The 15,894-nt window shown below is 37.9% G+C and overlaps 1 protein-coding gene across 1 annotated transcript in view; it reads left to right on the top strand.

Annotated features, from left to right (window-relative positions):
* The window catches only part of uts2r2 (urotensin-2 receptor 2), a 126,560-nt gene that overhangs the window by 87,948 nt on the left and 22,718 nt on the right, over positions 1–15,894 (top strand). Inside the window, exon 8 of the mRNA XM_059948699.1 lies at positions 6,665–6,788. Coding sequence (XP_059804682.1) covers positions 6,665–6,788 — 124 coding nt within the window. The remainder of the gene's footprint in view (positions 1–6,664; positions 6,789–15,894) is intronic.

Genomic DNA, 15,894 nt, shown 5'->3' with positions numbered 1-15,894 from the left:
TGTACATTATTCAGATTTTTAAATAAAATATTTGAATTGGAGTATTCTACCTTGAAAAGCTAGTAATAATTTACGTGAAGTCAATACAATTTGAAAATTTAAAATTTAACAATTCAGTTCAAGTCTTGAATGACTTAGAAAAGGTAAGGGAATATTAATAATCCTACTGTTTGCAAAATTGATGGTTGTAGTAATATCAGTTTAACTTTTCTGTTCTGCAAATGCAGTGCTTGTCAAAGGCAGAAGGCAATTTTAGTGGTCTGGGCAACTAATTGAAATATTAGAGTTATTTTGCACTTTTAATCGATGTACTCTATGCAATACACAATGGAACAAAAACGTCAAAGTGACATTCTGCCTTAACTGACAAGTAGAAACATTGACATCAGGGATAATTGGACTTCTAGACTGCTTTTGCTCTGATTGCAACTCATTAGCTGGTTTTCACTCACAGTATTTAGGTAAAGCAGAATATTCAACTTTTGGTTGATTTTGCTGATGAGGATCTTTGGCCCTTGTATATTTGAATCAATAGTTCAAAAGGTTAATCATTCTGACTGATTATCTAACGTATTCATTTTGACTTCCAAATTTTTGCAGACATTTCAGAGCTTCTTTCAAACGCAGCTTTATCCCTTATATAACACTCTTTTGTCTATCAGTGTCAAAGAAGTAATCATGAATTCTGTTACGACTTTTTAAGTAAGCACCAGACTGCATCATTTAATATTATTCTAATTGCTGAATAATGGCCTGAAAGGATAACATATAATTAATTCCTGGAATTTGTTTTGTGCTGTGAGCAACTAAGCTCTCTTGATCATTCACATTCATCAGTTATTTGTACATGTTCTATTTATATGTAAATCTCAGAGTTGCAATCAAGTGCAAGTTAAGTTGTGTGACATTTTAGGATTGTCCATGAGTTGCTTAAGTTGTATGTGGAGTGTCATGGCACAATAAATTTGTAGTTTGATTTTAGTCCATACTACTGTCGCTGATAATAAAATAAGCTAAAATAGCTAAAATAATGGGGCCCAGAACACATACGCTCTTATAACTCAAACATTCCTTTTATTTTACTTGTGCCCAGGGAGAACAGCATGGCCCCTGACCACACTGTTCTGAAGTCTGAAGAGAAAGCTGATATTTTTATACAGAATCGGTTTATCAGTCACAGATTTTGGCCAGTTAGTGAATTGTATATACTTGGCTTCCTTACTCCCAAGATCAATCGCCATTCACAATGAGGTGTTAAAAGTCAATTGATACTTCAAGCAGACAGCCGATGATATTCTGAAGTTAGTAAAGGCATTAGAGCCATAGTTGCTGGGTATGTTTCACATCCTTCTGTTAATCTGTTTGTCTCTTGGCGTATTGGAAAGGGAACCTCTGTTTTAGGAAGACCTTTCTGGAAAAAGTCTCACTACAGAAACCTCACTTGTTTGTCTTTTGTCTTGTACTAAGCAGGAATGTCTCCAGAGGACTTGCTTGATAGCAGCTGCTCCAGGCTATCTTTGCTTTACTGTAACTTCCACCCTGCTTTTCCCTGGAATCATCTGGGTGCCCTAATAAAAGATACACATGAACTGAAGGGAGGATAAACCAGAGAACGTAATTGCTTTTAAATAAAACTGTAAAGGCTGTAAAATGTCAGCAGGTTGGGCAGCATCTGTGAAGAGACTTAAATGATGCCTCAGATTCGCAAATAGTTTCTCTTTCCACAGATGCTGCCCAGCTTGCTGAGGTATTTCAACATATTTTGTTTTAGCTTCCCTGCATTTGTAGTTATTTTTAAAATTTTCATTATTTGATTCTAGATCCTTATTCAAATTTGAAAGTAAGAGGCAATTGAGGATAGAAGTTAACTGTTAATGATGAAACCTTTGGATGCAACTATCTGAATTTGCATTTAAGTACTATGTCCAATAAGGAGTTTAGAAAACCAGTTGTGGATATAGATAGCAGCTGCTAAACTACGTTAATTCTTTGCAAGTTGAATTAACTCTCATAAGAAATATAAAGTGGATGGATTTTGTTTCTCAAAGAGTATAGATTTTGTAAAACAAATAAAAATAAGCAAAAGATTCAAGCACTTTGCCGCATCTGTGAGGAGAGAAACAGAGCACACGTTTCAAGGCAAGGAGTTTCCTTCAAAGCTAGAAATGTTGATATGTAAGGAAAGGATGGGAATGAGGGCTGGGAATCTGAGAGATGAAGTGCTGGAGCAACAAGGAAGCAGAAGTAGTTTGTGATTGTGTGGAATGCAGGAAAGGTTCAATGCTGTGAGGCAAAATAGATGATGAAACAACTGATGATACTGGGGGAGAAGTGAATGAAACTGAAGGTTCATAACCATTAGCTGATTGCTGAAAAAAGGAGAAATTAAGCAAGCAATAAAAAAGTAATCAAATGACACACTGAACATTAGCCACAGAGACAATCCTTTCCAAAGTGAAATGCAGTAAACACTATTTCTGAGTCATCTCAGATCATTGGACCAAGCACTTTCTGATGTCAGTTGCCCTTGCCTCCAGCACTTTCTACAGCAGGAGCACAAATTCAACATCTGAAACGTTCAAGGAGAATCTCCAGCTTTTGAATTTCATTCCTTTTGAGAGTTGCATCGAAAGTTGGAACATGTTCCGATCTTGGTTGGCTATTGGGCTGTCCCATTGCTTTCCCACTTCACTTCCAATCCAGGAGATGCTTATTGAAATAGTATGTTACCATCATCCTACCTATCTGCCACCCAAGCTCACTACTTGATATCTAGCCTGCACTCCTGACCTCGTCTTTTGTCACAGAACACCACAGCCCTTGCAGCCTTCTCCAATTCTTTTAACTAACAGTAACAATTTGATTGTTGATCCTGCTGAATGCTTCCAGTGGTACTCTTCTGATCCCTGATTTTTTTTTTCCTCACTCACACACATTACCAAGCCTGCTAACAATCAACACAAGTGAATCTGCAGATGCAGATGCTGGAAATAAGTGAAGTGATGAAGGGTTTCGGCCCAAAACGTTGTCACTACCTCCTCCCATAGATGCTGTCTGGCCTGCTGAGTTCTGCCAGTATTTTGTGTTTTTACTGCTAACAATCAACACTGGTTTAATCTGTTATTTTTTCCCCTCTGCCCCAGCCAAAAACATTTCATGGTAGTTAAATTCCTTGATTTTCATCATTCTCTAACACTGATCTTCTTTCTTCACCATGCATCAATCCCCTACACTCCGTCACCAATATTGTTTTTTGATGCATAAAGAAGTAGACAAATAAATCAAAATTTTCTTCTTCAATTGTGGCATCTTTCTACAGGTGGAAATTTGCCTCCATAAGCTTGATTCCAAATGAATCAACTTGAAGTGATTTAGATGTTTCTCAAAGATGTGATGGGACATGATAAACTCGTAATTTTTTTCCATAAAGGGCAGTATATTTTAAGCTAAGTTCCTCATCTTGGACTTCCTCCTGTTAGGGGGAATATTACCCTTGAGATTTAAGAGCCACATTCAATATATTGAATTGACCTGCATTTTTACTTTGCCTCTGGCAGTAGCAGCAATCACTAAAATGGTCTTCCTATTAGCTGTCTTTTTCCTTGCTTTATGTTTCAAATAATATGCATAAAACTGCCAAGATGCTGCAAATTTTTTTCATTTTAAACTACTTTGATCTTTTGTTATTCCCCCATGATAACCCAAAGCATTCCATCATTACTATTTTAACAAGTTCACAACAGCCTCCCTTTTATAAACATTCACCTTTCCAGCATGAAATCTGGTTGTTTCTTCCCATTTTTTACATATGGTAGTTAAAATGCCCATACCTCTCTACTTTACATACTTTGCATTGAGGCTTTGCTTTACTTGTTCCAGATGGAAATGGAAATGAATGCTTGATACAGTGCCCAGATTTCAGAAAATAATGTCGTTTCACTATTTTCATCAGCTTTGCATTAAACTGAGGTCAGTTATTACCCTACAACCATTAGGCTTCTGAACCAATGTGGATAGCTTCACTTGCCATAACTCTGAATTGTTTACACAACCTTCAGACTCACTTTCAAGAACACTACAATATATTCTTTCAGTATTATTTTGTTTGCGCAATTTGTCTTCATTTGCACATCAGTTGTTTGTCAGTCTTTGCATATGTATAGATTTTCATAAATTACAATGTATTTCTTTATTTTCCTGTAAATACCTGCAAGAAAATAAATTTTAAGATAGTATATATGACACCATATACGTAATGACTTTGAGTTTGAAAAATGTATCTTTCTTATTGGTGAGCTCCATTAGATATTGAATATGGTCCTAAGTGATTAGTTAAGTTTGACATCAATGATAAACATTGCAAGGTAAAGTTGCAAACTACAGATTTATTAAGTATAGTTCTCATCCAGTCAACATGTTCAAAAGTTATTTTATTAAACAATATTAACAATGGGCTGCCGGCAACGGTGGTGGAGGCAGATATAATAGAGTCTTTTAAGATACTCCTGGACAGGTACTTGGAGCTCAGAAAAATAGAGGACTATGGGTAACCCTAGGTAATTTCTAAAATAAGAACATGTTCGGCACAGCTTTGTGGGCCAAAGGGCCTGTATTGTGCTGTAGGTTTTCTGTGTTTCTATGTTTCTAATTAAGTAACAAGGGGAAAAAATTGTGTTTTACAGAGATACAGTGAGTAACTACTATATCTCTCTGCTAGTGGGGTCCCCTGGTGATAGAAAATTAAAGAATCTTCAGTAGTCCTTGATACCACCCCTGACCACTTTTAAAAGATAAATTCTGCTCAGTTAATCCAAGAAACAAATAATTCTCATGTGAAACCTTAGTTCTCTGTGTCTTCTATTGTCAGCGATCCCTGGTCATAGTGAATTAATGTTCGTCTTCTCTGTATATAGCCATTGGCACCTCTCTCAATTTTGTTCCAAAGCATAATTCTACTCAATCAGTAGAGAATCTTCTTTTATACATGTGATCATATAATATGTCACAAGTACAACTTGTCACATCATTAAAGCAACCACCTTTAATCAAACTGTTTAATAACATTTTTCACATATTAACCATTACAAGTGTTTCATAAACAATGTTAGTTGCACATAGCACAGTATTTTAATATATTAGCAGAATATATAATGTAATTATTCTATACCAGCTTTCCATATCCCTATTTATAGTGTGATGTCTTCTGCATCATACTACATATAGGAATAAAAGCTTGTTGTACCAGTCTGCACTCTTCAAATACTTCCTCTTACAGAATTTTTTTGAGTTCCACATTTACAGTCCTATAGAGGGGATTGCTGATACAAGTGGCCAGAAAGAGAGAAATCCATTCTAATAAAGGAAGGAGCGGCATGGTAGCATGGTACTGTATTACAGTACCAGTGACCCAAGTTCAATTCCCAATGCTGTCCCTGTAAGAAGTGTGTATGTTCTCCCCATGACTGCATGAGCGCTCTGGTTTCCTCCTACATTCCAAAGATGTACTGCTTGGTAGGTAGATTGGTCATTGTAGGGTTATTCCAAGCTATATGTCGAATGAATAAATAAACCTGTGACTTCGGAATGTCCCAGTGGATTGTTATGAAATTTATTTAAGTGAGGGCAGTTTGTTCTCACCAAGCTCCCACCAGCTGTAATATGTTTATATACTGTATATCCTGTGATGTTGATTGAAGGATTAGCCACAAACCCAGTCTCTTTGAAATAAGTAGTGCTAAGGATCTTTTATTTCTGCTATTGAAAATTGTCAGAGCCTCAATTTAACTTAAAATATTGTCTGTAAGTCATCACACTGAACAGTGCAGACCCTTAGCAATAAATAGAATCATCTACGTAGAATTTGAGCTTTAATTCTTCAGACTAGAACTCCTAAATCAGCCCTTTGACTGATAGGTGAGAGTGATAACAATTGTGTATGTTTAATGTAGATGTAGTTGTCTCCTGTTTTATCACTAAGCCAATATAATCCCAATTAGCCATATGTTTTTTATTATTATCTCTTGCAAAAGACTAAAAAGCAATTAATGTGCATGAGCTGTTGCTTCCATCAATAAAATCAGGACAAAATTTGACAGGAGAATTAATTGCTTAGATAATAACAGCAGAAGAATATATAATGTGATATTTAGTAAACAAAAGGCTATCAAAATATTTAGACTAATGGATAAAAAACATAATTGCCTAGTAATGGCATCTGTACATCTGCCATGTCTGTGCACTCAAATGTTGCTGATGTTATGTATGTCGTGGTTGTAATGTCTATGGAGCATCTTATCAGCTCTTTAAGATGCATCTCAAACATAGCATTTTTTGTTGTACTGCATGTATATTCAACACTCATCGTTGTTTGCTAAGATCTTACAAGCTGCAATAGAATAATGAATGATCCCATCATTTATAACCAGTTGTTTTTAAAATGATGATCATGTAGGCACATTGTACCATGAACAGCAATTATTTTGATGAATGTTGTGACATTGTGAGGTTCGTCCAATATTGAATGACAGAAAGATAAATGAACTAAAATACTCACTTGCTTCACTCCACTTTGAGCTTGTTAAAGCAAATTATACTCAGTTGTGTTTTTCTCAGTAGAATTCAAACAGGAGCTAAATTTGACCTGCTGCTCTCATGTCTTCCACAGGTGACTTATGGATCATTTGACTACACTTCATTACTATACTTGTCTGACTACAAGATCGATTTTGGTGGTGGAAAATTTGTATTCGTTGATGAACTTGCTAACAGAACAGTAGAGCCTCGAATAGGTATGAATTTTGCTTTATATTTTTCCCCATCCTCAATTCCCAAGGGAAATGAAATGATTGGGTCTTGAATTCTTCAAATTTCCTTAGTTAGCAGTGGACTGTTTTTAATCATTGTCACACAATGTCTGGATTTGGGACTCTAGTCAGACAGAATATTGAACCAATATTGGAAGTATTACCATGGTAAAGTAATACTTAAACATCACTAATGTCAGTGTCTGTTTGGTTACTCTCCATTTGTACATTTTCCATGCCATTACATTTTGTTTCATTTGTGAGTAAGGATGTACTTTAGTTATTTTGTATTATTAAAAATAACTTCAGACTGGTCAAGATGATTTCATCCTGTCAAATAGTTTCAAATCTGAGGTTGCCAATTAAATGTAACTTTGTTTGGTAAGTTTCTCTTCACTTCCTTCTATAATTACCGCTTTTCCCACATTTGATTGCATGGTTCACATTTTGTCTAAGCAACCGACCTAAGTGACCATCGTGCACAATCTTAGAAGGTAAGCTATTTTGATGCCCTGCTTAATTGAGATATCTAGGGGTCCTCATCCTTTACATATCCAAGTTAACTTGGAGTTAGGATTATTAACAAATATTGATCTCCCTCCAATTGAGACAAATGTTTGCAGAGTATTTGCTGCATGAGATTTTGCCAAGTCAACAAAGACAGCAGATTGATCATAAAGCGCTGTGCAGTGTATCTCAATGTGTCATGCAGCATTTTCTTCACCAGTGTCCCTAGGAACTGCAAAGACAATGCTTAAAGTAAAACTGAAGCTTACTGCAATGTACAGTCATTGTGTTATAATTTTCCTGGCATTGGAAGGTAGACAGTGAGTGCAGTCTTCTTATGTCCTTATTTCTTTGTTCCTTCTGTTTAACCACTCTTGGCTTGGAGTCCTGTAAGGAATGGTTATAAGCACCTTGGTGTACATATTAATTAAGTGTAAAATTAGTTCAAACCTTAAGAAATGATTCCAGACATTTTGTGGCATTTCTAAATAGCAAGCCTGAGAATCTGCTGTTCTACTTCAGCCTAATTGTTTCATAATCTCCGCACTGCGTTAAGTGCTTAATCAAAAGCATGCCTCTACCTCTGTGGAACAAAATGTTACTTTCTCCCATTCATTCTGGTGTTATGTGATTAACATTAACTGTGTTAGGCACCAATTTCAGTGTAAGCAAAGAAGAAATAGTTAGGATTAAGTAGGCAGCTTGCTTCCACAATCTGGGGAAGTTTTTTTTTTGTTTTTTTCAGTCACTTTTGTGTGAAATATATGGACTCGTGTTTCAATGGTTTAGGGATGTACAGCAGAGTAACATGTTTCTTTTAAAGATTATTTCTTTCAATAGTAATGTGGTCTCAAGCCTAATCTTTCCAATACTCAGTGCGACTGCAGTAAATGTACTTTCTTTGGAAGGCCCTGGAGTAAGGAGGGCTTGAATAATAATTTAAATAAGCTGAATACAAATTTCAAAATCCTAGTCAGTGTTAAAAGTATTCTTGAACAAATAAAGAAGCAGCTTTAAGCATGCCTGTCCTGCAGAAACTTGACAGACGAGCTGCTCCTGATAATCACTGTAACAGATTATCAGTGCAGCATCTAGTCCACAGGCAAAACGAGCAAAATGAGATTCATGAGCACTCCACCACCTCCACTATTTCAGCCTTGATCATTTCCTACCTGAGTCTCCACTTCTCCCACCTGCATAGTGGCAGTTTTCACACACCATCATGCTTAAAAGCACAAATGTCATCGTTCTCCTTGCTCCACTGATATTAACTGCCATACTCCCTCCTTTTGCCATTCCTTTCTTCCTTTGCTGTTCTACACTCTCTGTTCCGTTCTCCTCCCCTCATCATTTAGAGCTGCCTCCCTCCACTCGTCTCCTCCTTCTTTACCGCTCCATTCCATCTCCCCCTTCCTTGCCACTCCACATTCTCCTACCCACCCCTTCATTTCTTCAATCAGGACTTCCCAAGTGCATCTCTGGTGAAATACAGAGATAATTAGAAAAGGTATGTCAGGACCACATGTGTAGAGAAAAAGAATCAAAAAGTCAGAGCAGAAGGATGCAGACCTCCAAGGGGACCAGTGTGGAGTCTTGAGTGCCTCAATGACCTGGAGAGCTATGATGGCTGTACATTTGGCTCTGGGCAGGGTTGCCCATCCATAATAGGTCAAAGGGTAAAGGCCAGACAAAGAGTGGTCCACTAGTCAAATAACTTTGTTTGAAGAATCCTTTTACATCCGGATGTAATGGTATTCCTGAGTCTCCCTTGCATGATTGACGGTAGTGAAAACTGAGAGGAAGCTACTGACATGATGAAGGAAGCCCTGAACACCAGCAGAGATGGAGGACCTTCACTGCTGCCCTAAACAGCAGTGGCATAATGGACAGTAACAGAAGGGTGCAGATAACAAGCAAGCATCTAGAATTATTGTCTGTCTGCACTTCCTATGTATTTATTACTAAACTGTTGAGAAATAGCCAGGAAAGAGTATGTCAAAATAAAAATAAGTCAAGTAGAGTATAGAGCTGTACCACATACCAAAAATCATTATTAGGCTCATTGCAACTCTCATAATAACAGTGAATCTGCAGTGGAATGACAAGACGTGAGATTAATGCTCAGCGAAGATATCAGCATTTTATTTCTATATATGATATTTATCTTGTTAAATGCCCCGTGGCTGGTGCTCAGTCACTGCAATTATGTGGTGAAATTGTTGCGCTTTCGTTTCTGTGAGTAATGATTGCAATTATCATAATGAATATCACATGATGAAAATTTGACCTCAGTAATATTGGTTCGACAAGTATTTGAAATAATAGCGTTAAAACTCTTATGCTGTTGCTTGCTGTATTTGTGTTGAAATGTCGAGATGCACTCAGTGGCCACGATATTCGGTACACTCTGTCAGTTTTCCTCTACAGCTGCTGACTTCCTCCAGCAGCCCTTTTTTTTGCTCCAATGAATGTGAGCCAGTATGATTCAGTTTCTCCCCACATTATACTCTGATGCCTTTATCATTGGTTTAACAGCTCCAGACTCCAATATTTGCTGGAAGCCTTTGTCCATGTGTTTCAGAGTGTCCTGTTTCACTTGCATCTCAGCTGGTAATGAACTAGTTCATGCCCACGTTGAAAAAGGCCTGGACACCGTCCCAGGCTTCAACTGGTGAGTGGCCAGAAAAATGTACACTACACAAGAGTCAGGCAATGACTGTTTATCAGCAAAGGAAATATTTTTCTGATGTTCAGTTGCATTACTGGATTACCCAGTGTCAATTTTGTGGAGATATTCATGGAGCAAAAGCTTAGTTGGACCAGTCATTTAAATGCTGTGGATAAATTGGTCAGAGGCTGGGAGTTCCTCCAAGTCCTTTCATCATTAAGGATGTGAAGAATGCATTGGTGTCCATTTGCCTTTTGAATGCAGTTTTGACCACATTTCAGAGGATCAGCGTTATCTTGCATGAAACCTATTGTTTCAGTGTTTAGCTCAGTGCACTGTATAATGGTTTGATCTCTGTAATAGTATACAAGACAAACTTTTCACTGTATCTTGGTACAACAATATACCAATACCCATTATGTCATCCAATTTATTGCTTTTTAAAAATGTACTTCTATCATCACCCACCAGCCTCAGTTTCAAAGCTACCTCCCTCTATCTCCCTCATCCGGTTCCATTTGACCAACCTCATCTTGTCCCTGACTCACACCTCCCCTCCATGTGATTTCTTTATGCTGCTACCTTCCCTCTATACTCTCAATCTTTATGAAGGGTCTCAACCTGCAACATCGACTATCCCTCTGTCTCCATAAAGGCTAATTGAGGCACTGAGTTTGTTCCCTTAGTAGTTTGTGGTTTTGTTTTGCTAGTTGTCTCCTGACTTCATGTGTTCTGAATCTATAGTGCAGTAACTTTGATCAAAGGCCTTTTTTGTAAGCCTTTAAGCACAGCATCAGTGACATCACCCTGACTGATATTTCTGTTAGTACTTGTAAGAATCAGGAAATGTTGATCAAGCATGGCATACTCTATTTTATGCCGACCATTTTTTCACTATCTTTCTTAATCTCAAAGAATGAGTTTGTCATGGAATCAAATAAGCCTACTTCCTGAAGGTTTAAAAATACACAGCTTCTCACTAGATGGCATTTAATGTAGAGCCAAGTATTTCAGGGGGATTAGAATCTCTTGATTTAGCAGCAACAGTGTGATTGGGGTTATATATTTTAAGGATGAATTTTAGCTGAAGTGTGCTGTTAATAAGGTTATCCTGGTAGTGTGGACAACTATTGGAATCTTCACTTCGATCAGATTTGAAGTAATTACAAAGAAAAGATTTAATAATTCCACTTTGTTCAATTAAAATGCATTTTATCCTGGCAATCACTGGAGCAATATGATTAAGAGATCAGTTCCTTTCAACCTGTTGTGAGGAATGAGTGGCAATAAAATCTGAATTTAAATCAGGCCACTGGTTGCTCTGACTAGGCTAGTTTTATCTAAATCATCTGAAATTACTATCTGTAGATGAAAGAGGATGTTGAGAGTCAGCAAGCTACAGAGCTGTATCTTTTAAGAATTCATTGTGAACTTATCTCCTACAGAGAAAATGTTTTGATTGGAAATATTTCTTACTTATGTCTGTAGCTTCCAAATGTAGAGGGAAATACAGTATGCTGCTTCTAATAAACTACTTATGGCATAATAAGGTGTTTGCTCTATTGTTTAAATGCTCATTTCTTTATTTTTCCATAAATATTATTGCATTGTTTGTAGATTAAAAGTTGATCAAACCTGCAAATAAATTCTTTTGCTGGTTTTCATATTCTTTCTGTTATCTTCAGGCTGGGGATATTACAGCAGTAGTTTGCCAGTTTGTCTGAATAATCTGTAATGCAATCAGCAGTCATCGCACACTAAGTATATAGGGTTTTGTGAGAGCTGTCAATCTGTGCTACTATCTCAGAGGGAGCTATTACTTTGAATCAAATATTAAAGGCATGAAACATAAAATAAATGAAGAATGAAGCTAGATTTCCAGCTTCCTGCAGTGAACTCACCAAATAAGTTACCACATACCATGGAAAATTTCATGATAACACAGTGTGATTGAATGGAACCTTGAGTTTGAGCTGAAGCAATTTACAATTGAACTGTTTCGGAATGCTGAATATATTTCTCTTCAGCTTCTTTTTGCTCATGAATTAGAATTTATTTTCTGCCTGAAAGAACACTGCCATTTGGAGCTTGAAGATTCATTAGAATTGTGCAATTTGTTGCTACTTTAAAAATATCACTCTGTATATAGTTCCATTGGTTTGCTGAGTAATTATTGGCTGTACTGGGCATAGAGTTTTTCTGAGATGAAGTGCCTGAATTTAGAGTTTTTTTTTTGTCAATTTTTTGTCTCTATATTTGCATTTCAACTTAATCTCCACTGGCACTTCTAAGAAGATGAAGGATTCACTGTTTCATGGAAAGAAGGTAGTCTATACCATTTTGCCTAGAACATCATGTCTGCTTAATAAGAGTGAATGCAAGTTACTCTGACAGTATGTTGAAAGGTTTTTAATAAGCTTTCGTCTGGGGAGAACTGCTTTAGAAAAAAACAGAAATCCACATCCCTTTCCATTATTCTGTGCAAACGGAAATGACTGTACTTTGTTTCATAAAGATATGCCTTCTCTGCATATTTAATTTGTATGCATTGCCCTTTTAAAGATGAAAATGTGCAGCAGGTCATAATCAGTGTTAGCTGGAGGTAACACTGAGAAAGGGGTAGTGCACATTTGGGAATACTGCTTGTTGTGGTTTCGTGGCAGCCAAAACTTTCACAGACACTGGTAGGATGGAGATTGCCAGCATTCCAGCTGGATGTTCTGGAGCTCTACTATACTGCAGTAGATCAACATGAATTTAGCAGCATGTTCAAAATGATTAAGTGAGAGAACACAGAATCTATGGATTTGGTGTTAACCAAGGATTGTAGCTCTAAGAACAAAGGAAGAAGATATAATGTGGGGTGGATGTTAGCGAGTGGTGAAAAGCAAAGAGAAAAAGAAAAACATGCAGTGAGCTTAAAGTTTGCTTGGAAAGGCATAGAAATATTAGGTTCCATGGGAACATGGTGGTTGGTATGACACACCATCTCCTAGAGTTCATAGAGACCCTGAAGAACACGGAGAAGGGGAAGGGACAATGGCCATTTGGTTTTATTTCTGTGCAGTACTGTCAGGGATCCACTAATATAATGACATTAGGAATCCTGGAAATTCTTGTATTGTAACTGGTAAAACAGACTTTGTACCACTGATTGGGTGAAATGGTGTGATGCCCTTTTGTAAATTTGCAATTACATTGTGAAGACCTGATTATGCTACTGCAAAATAAAGTAAATAAACAGATGAGATCACTATATGCCTGCATTTTATACAGATTAGCAAACTCTGAGGTTATTTTGAGGTAAATATGTCTTTCAGATAAGATGCTAGCATTTTTTCAAAGTTTATCTTCAAGATTTTCAATATTCAATTGCATCTAGTTTATTACTTGACTCAATACAGATTTCCCGTTGTTCTATATACAACTCATAGGAAAACTGAATTTTAAATTCAAAATGTACAGTGGACCCCCCCACCCCCGCTGTAGCCTGCAGGTTCAGTCATTTTAACTTGCTTTTTGTGAGTTTCTCTAATGTTTTGTCTTTTTGTGCTTGGAGGTCTTTCACCTTGTTTTGCCATAATCTTTTCTGTAATTCCCGTTTCTGATTCATTCTATTCTCGGTTTTGGGCTGCATCACTTTTGCCTCATTTCATTCTGCCTTGGTTTCTCTATATCCTATTGCATGCTTGAAATTTCTTTGAGCGTAATGGACTACCACAGCCCATAAATTTTGTTCTTGTCATTAATTTTTTGGTATCTAAAAGTCTTTGTCCATTATTTATTGCCTACCCCAATTGCCCTTAAGAAGTAGCTGTGAATTGTATGAACCTTCCTGGGGAAGTTACTGCCACTGTATGTTGGGTAGACTTCCAGTATTTGGATTCAGCTGTAATGAAGCTATACATCCAAATCAGGATGGCATAGGCCTCAGAGGGGAATCTTCAGACGGTGCTCCCATTCACCTGCTGCCCTTTTCCTACCTTGTGATAGAGGTCATGGATTTTATAAAGGCTGTTAGACTAACTGCAGTACATTTATAGTTGGTATACACCAGTGGTACCCAAAGTGGGTGACATTGCCCACCCCACCCAGCCATGAGAGTTCTAAGGGGGGAGATAAAGATAAAGGGGGGGTGCGGGTGCTCAGTAGTAATTGGGGACAGCTGGGGGATTACAGCTTAATTTAAGAAATTAATTACTTATTGTAAGCATTTGTTCCTCAGTGCCTCATAATTGATTACAATGATCATGTAAACACCTCATTTCTTGCTAATCCAGCATTCTCTTGAACTTTGCTTGAAGTGAGTTATAGCTGTTGAAAAGCAATGTGACATTTTTGTATTCTGGATGTCATGAGAAATCTCGACTGAAGAAACTTTTGTTATTTCTGGGCCATTATTGCCGTTAACTACTGAAGCACAGAATTAACTAGTATGATTCCCACACTCTAATCACTAAGCGATTCAAATCCTGTGAATTAGGGCATGGTGTTCAATGGAGTAAAGTTCAGAATCTGCCCTTTTTGGATGGTCTAGCTCACTGCCCAGCCAAGATATCGCTGCCCCACTTTATGAACCTTCGCTCACATTATGCGATCTTCACTTCTCTCTCCAGGGTGCCGGAGCCTTTCACTGTTCCATTGTTGGGTCAATTTAAATGCTAACCCAGATAGCTTGAAAAGGCAGGGTGTCAGGGTTGGAAGCAAAAACTGATTTTGCTTGTTTTCCACAATAGTCATCTCCATGGCGCTGAGGCTATGAAGACGGCGCTGGCTGTTGTGCTCTGTGCTCACTAATATGATGAACTGATTAGTGAGGCTTTGGGCCTACTCCGGCTGTCCTGGGGGTTTGGATCTGAGGACTCAATTTTGGTTCGGAATGTTGCTGTTCGCTGCAATTGTTTACATGATTTTGTTTTCAGTTGTGCATCGAGTGTTGGTCATTTATTTTTTTCTTCTTTCTTTACTCTGGTTCTTTTGGGCTTCTTGCTTTGTGGCTACCTGTGAGCAAGCAAATCTCAAGATTGTATGATTTATACATTCTTTGATAATAAATGAATCTTAAATCTTGAAAATCTTGTAATCCATAATGAAAATGGCAGAAGCAGAGCAAAGTAAAAGGAAGTGTATAGTTTGGAGTATCTGAAATATGGATTTATACCAGCACCAAGTAATCAACGGCAGCTAATGAGGCAATGAAACCATTCTAGGCTCCTTGAATATTTGAAGAGAATACACTCTGATAAGGAAAACAAGAAATTGGCTTATTTTCAGTCACTTTGCGAAAATTTTCAGAAATGGAAAATACTTCAAAACATATTTGCCAGCACTTCCCAACAAAACAGTGATGGTTCATATAGCATTTCATTGTTCATCACTAAATCTGGAAAGCCCCATACAATTGGAGAAGGACAGATTCTGCCAGATTTAAGGGAAGCTCTGAGTATGGTTTTGCATAAGTCAGCAGATGAGTCACCAGATGCAAGATGGCGGTGCGACGCAGCGCGCAGCGGCCTCTTTGGAATGAATATCTGTAATCTGTCAAGTAGGATGCCGTGTACAATCCTGATTTGATGGAGACGGATGTGAGAAGCACGGAGGAACATCTGGTGAAACTTCTGAAATGCCCGTTTCGCTGCCGCTGCTACTGTGCAATCGGAAAAATCTCTGGAGAGGAAGGCCCCGAATCCTCGGCTTTGCCTGTTGCTTGGCGACTGGTGTCGGGGTCGAAGCGCTCAGCAGAGATGGTACTTGGTGTCGGAAGGCTAGTCGGAGGCTCAAAGTTTTTGGACGGACTCAGAGTTAACTGTGGTCGGGCCTCCCAGAGTTGGCTCCAGGCAAGCTGCGGCGCTGTTGGTTCATGGCAGGAAGAGTTTTTCTTCCTTCTTCCGTCTGCGTGAGATGATGGGCTGTCGG

The sequence above is a fragment of the Hypanus sabinus genome, chromosome 23 (genome assembly GCF_030144855.1).
Source record: "Hypanus sabinus isolate sHypSab1 chromosome 23, sHypSab1.hap1, whole genome shotgun sequence".
NCBI lineage: Eukaryota > Metazoa > Chordata > Chondrichthyes > Myliobatiformes > Dasyatidae > Hypanus > Hypanus sabinus.
This window is presented reverse-complemented; position numbering and strand designations above follow the sequence as displayed.